The sequence below is a fragment of the Egretta garzetta genome, unplaced genomic scaffold, assembly GCF_000687185.1.
Source record: "Egretta garzetta isolate BGI_Z169 unplaced genomic scaffold, ASM68718v1 scaffold434, whole genome shotgun sequence".
NCBI lineage: Eukaryota > Metazoa > Chordata > Aves > Pelecaniformes > Ardeidae > Egretta > Egretta garzetta.
Window position 1 is genome coordinate 609,250 of NW_009259584.1, and position 3,247 is coordinate 612,496.

The following is a 3,247-nucleotide window of genomic DNA, read 5'->3' on the forward strand; positions in this document are numbered from 1 at the left end:
GTAAGAACTGTGCAATGTTTAACTAAGAAACATATTGCAGAATTAACATGTTCTTCCAAATAAGTACACAGTGGAGGTCTAATTACAGCTGGGTCTTTTCCTCTAATAATTCCCACCTTAATGTCGATTAGTGGTCATCGCCCCCCTTTTTTAAGCTCTCCTTCACCGTACTGCATAGACTCAGGCCATGAAATCAGCTGCTGTCGGAAGTGGTGTGTTAACACAAGTTCACCCGTTTCAACCACTGGTAAATGTTAGTGGGAAATACTCGCTCGCTTTTTTGGTAATTTATTAGTGAAAAGTGACCCAGGTAACGATCTGCCTGAGCTATCTACAGTGGTATAAACACCTCTAGTAAAGGCAGAACAACAAGGCTGCTGGTGCAACACAGAATATTCCCGCTGCTAACAAGGACACGTCTAGTGCATGATCAGCTGTTTGCAGCCATTTCAACAAAACGGAGGTAGCAACAGGCACTTGGTTTAGGCCAAACACTACGCGTACTTCTTCCAGTGCGGCCTTCTCATCTGGTAAGAAAACTTTGTCACTGGAACCAAAGCGGTTCCTTTAAAAACCTCAGAACGCTAAAACCTACACCAAAATTAATAAACTTTGGATTCCATGCTGTAATTCTTACTCAGGAAAAAACTCTCCCACTATATAACAACAGGAATTTAAAGGAATAAAAAGTTCAGAAGTGGATTCCTTAACGAGTCAGGTTTCAAAATCAGTGTGTAAAAAAGAAAGGGCAAACAGCAAGTCCAGGCTGCCATTACAAGCTTAGTGGAAAAGGTTATTATATTGCAACTGCAGCAGCAGATCAGACGGGCTAGGGGTGGGGGTGCTTGGTTTTTCAAAGACTACTGCTCTGAAACCAAAGTAATGCACGACTGCAGACAGCTTACTAGCCTTTAAATTTCTAAGATTAGGACTGAAGAGCCAAGTGTATGTTTTTCTATGGTTGCATTTGTACTTAGTACCATCATATTGACAAAATAATTATGGTTTACAGAGTTTTATCTACTTCACAGTCTGAAACGTTAAAAAGTACATCCATTTTAGTGCAACAAGAAAGCAAAGGAAAGCCTACGAAAAATATCCGTATGAAAACCATTAACCTTTTGCTGTGCCGTGAGAGTTCCTTGTTGCATTTCTTCAGTCTGCAGAAGGGAAAACTGCAGTTTGCAGCCCAATGAAGTGCTATAACAGCAGGACATGCAGTTCTCAAGTATCATTCAAATGTCAACTCTTCTCTGACGCAACTGGTCCAGTTTTATCGTTGAGCCTCTGTGTAAGAGAAAATACTTCTCAAAATCAGATTATGAAATACAGAGTTAAGTAAAATTAAATTCATACAAATGACAAAGCAGATGAGGCACATGTACTAGAGCTACCTAAATAGTAACTTTTGCATTGTAAAGAATAATCATGCATCGCAGAATAAGAGGAGGGAAAGGACAGGCTAATTAAAGGAGTTCTCCCACACTGAAGCAACTCATACTGCGGCCATCGCAGCTCACATTACGAAGCACCAATTTTGCTTCTGCTTTCACACCAACAAGACTTGCTGTTCCGGGCTGTTGGCCTCTCCTTAGAACTGCATGATGGCCAAGACAAATACCAGGTGACCTCTCCTACGTTTCAACCACACGAGAAGGCCAAAATCTACACTTCTCCGTCAGAACAGAAATACAATTTCCCCCGTCATGATCATCTTTCATAAATTGCTACAAAAGACATTTCCTGCAGGTATTGAAGGGGACTGAGCAAAAACCTCATCTCATTCATCAAGCATTCAGAAATGTTTGAAAGCCTGTTCCAACAGGAAATGAGATTAAAACATTCAAACTTCTGGCAAATAGAGAATTTGTTAAAAATTCTTTTTGGATTAAAATAATTCAACAATCCAAATGCAATCTGTCTCAATTCTAACCTTTAAAAAAAAAAAAAAAAAGGCAATTTTAAACGAAATTTATTTTTAAGGGTTTTGTTCAAGAGGTGTTCTGAGATTTCCTGGAATTGTTTACAGCTAACTATTGTAAGTAGAAAACCTAAAATTGTAACAGCATATTCATAAAATATCCCAGTGCTGACCGGTCACGCTGTCCAAACCTAGCAATAACCGTTTCAAAAATTTCAGAGTAAGGTCACATATAGAATAGTTTGTTCTGATGCCATCCAAACACAGCATCTCATTCACTACTGATTTTTAGAAAATGAGGGGAGAGAAATTTTAAACATACCAGAACAAATTGCGAACATTTCTAAATGAAGGCAAGGCACTGAGCAAACCCCTGTGATAGAGTGCTTCTGCTCTGACAGTCAGTGACCGGGGAGGAGCGTGATCTTAGCGGATCCCTGCAGTTTGCAGTAGGGTTGCAACATCACAACAACTGACCAAACTGGAAGGTGACAAGGACCACGCGCAAAGCTTAATAAAAGGAAACGCTCCTATTTTTGAATGGAAGGGAGCCGTTTCCAGGAAAACTGTCTTGAAAATTTATCATTTACATTTTGTGTCTCACCTTCTGTTTGGGAAGTACCACAAAGCCCAGCTGTCCGAGTCCTCCTCCACCACTGTGCCCCTACAGGAGCTGGAGGCTTTGGGGGTGGGGGGGAGCGGAGAGGGGACCAATATCTAGCCCCAAACTCTTCCTGCCCGCTGTTGCAGACAAGCTTCCTTTTTTTCACTACCACAGCCACTTGATGTCTTCTCCAAGGAATACTGGAACTTCGTCTTCCTCCTCTACTCCATCCTTCGTTTTTACAAGTTCCAAATGCTCCTTCCCTTCATCCTCTCTTATCTTAGTTGTACGATCCTTAGAGAATAAAGTCTATTCTCTGACTCCTTGAAGAAAGAATTCCTGTCTTGGGGGTGCAGGTTATGGGCAAATGCTGAAGATGATGGAACATCTTTGCCAGAAAAATGTGTCTTGTTTCCTTATCTGTCTAGGAAAGGTTTTACTGCTCTGTCAAGAAAAGGAGTCGCTGAGCCTCACCTTCCCACACCAGAACCAAGACACACACAGCCCACTCTCCTGACACCTATTTCACTTTCCCAGCAATGGACCCCTCATCTCTCAAGTCATCAAATAATCTCTGCGGCTCCCTGAGGCCTGGCCAGGACAAACTCTTCACGTAAGGTGACAAAAGGAATGATCTACAAAACGGTGGACACAAAGTTGGGGAAGAAGGTGGGGTGAGGAGGACTAGGGCTGCAGTTGTAATTACAAGAGGCAGGCAAGGG

The 3,247-nt window shown here is 41.8% G+C and overlaps 1 protein-coding gene across 6 annotated transcripts in view; it reads right to left on the minus strand.

The window, feature by feature from the left end:
- The window catches only part of MLLT10 (MLLT10 histone lysine methyltransferase DOT1L cofactor), a 127,392-nt gene continuing 124,145 nt past the window's right edge, over nucleotides 1-3,247 (minus strand). For 2 of the 6 annotated variants that reach the window (XM_035893261.1, XM_035893265.1), the window contains one exon: nucleotides 2-1,304. In XM_035893261.1, coding sequence (XP_035749154.1) covers nucleotides 1,236-1,304 — 69 coding nt within the window. In that variant the 3' untranslated portion in view covers nucleotides 2-1,235. Of the gene's footprint in view, nucleotides 1,305-3,247 lie in introns of all 6 variants that reach the window. The other 4 variants (XM_035893264.1, XM_035893263.1, XM_035893262.1 and 1 more) reach the window with 4 other exon arrangements.